General features: G+C 47.3%; 1 protein-coding gene across 1 annotated transcript; it reads right to left on the bottom strand.

Moving 5' to 3' along the window:
• Nucleotides 1–54: 54 nt before the first annotated feature.
• LOC112486701 (roundabout homolog 1-like) lies at nucleotides 55–495 on the bottom strand. Its single transcript, XM_025054027.1, has 2 exons — nucleotides 382–495; nucleotides 55–281 (listed from the first exon to the last, which is right to left on the bottom strand). The coding sequence occupies exons 1-2, from the start codon at nucleotides 473–475 to the stop codon at nucleotides 142–144; spliced, it is 234 nt and encodes a 77-aa protein (XP_024909795.1). The 5' UTR covers nucleotides 476–495; the 3' UTR covers nucleotides 55–141.
• Between the last annotated feature and the right edge of the window lie 61 nt (nucleotides 496–556).

Below are 556 nucleotides of genomic sequence, written 5' to 3'. Positions count from 1 at the left end.
AGATGGATGGATGGATGAGTGGATGGAATTAAAACTAAAAAAAAACATATTCTGCACACACCATACTGAAGGCCAATGGTAATGAAATCCATCTGAGCCATTATCTGTGTAGGCGATTCTCTCCTGTTCTCCCTTGCCCACTTACCTTTTGTCCTTGGGTAAGCTGTAGTCATCACAGTCACAGGCATCAGCATGAGCCTGCGGCAGAGCGTCTCTCCAGCCTAACACATTATGTTTTGGCGTTTTGGGTCCCTGTGTTGTGCTCCTTTGAGTCTGACTCCCTGACAAATAGGGAAAAAAATGCCATGAGAAACGCACAGGTTTGAGCAGAGCTTGTGGTAGAGCCATTGTTGGTGAGTGAGAGCAGGGGGCTGGTCTCACCTGAGGTGCTGTTGCTGCCTTGGTCTGAGCTCTGGTGTGAGCCTGCTGTGCTGTAATTGTGGGGCTGACTGTAGCCCATGTTTTTGGGGTGCATCACTGACTCACTTCCCTGCAGATCTTGAGACAAAGAGGGAAAAAATCATTGAATTTCCACAACAATAATCCTGTTGTGTAT

This window comes from Cynoglossus semilaevis, unplaced genomic scaffold (genome assembly GCF_000523025.1).
Source record: "Cynoglossus semilaevis isolate Cse_v1.0 unplaced genomic scaffold, Cse_v1.0 C18874566, whole genome shotgun sequence".
In the NCBI taxonomy this organism is placed as follows: Eukaryota; Metazoa; Chordata; class Actinopteri; order Pleuronectiformes; family Cynoglossidae; genus Cynoglossus; species Cynoglossus semilaevis.
This window is presented reverse-complemented; position numbering and strand designations above follow the sequence as displayed.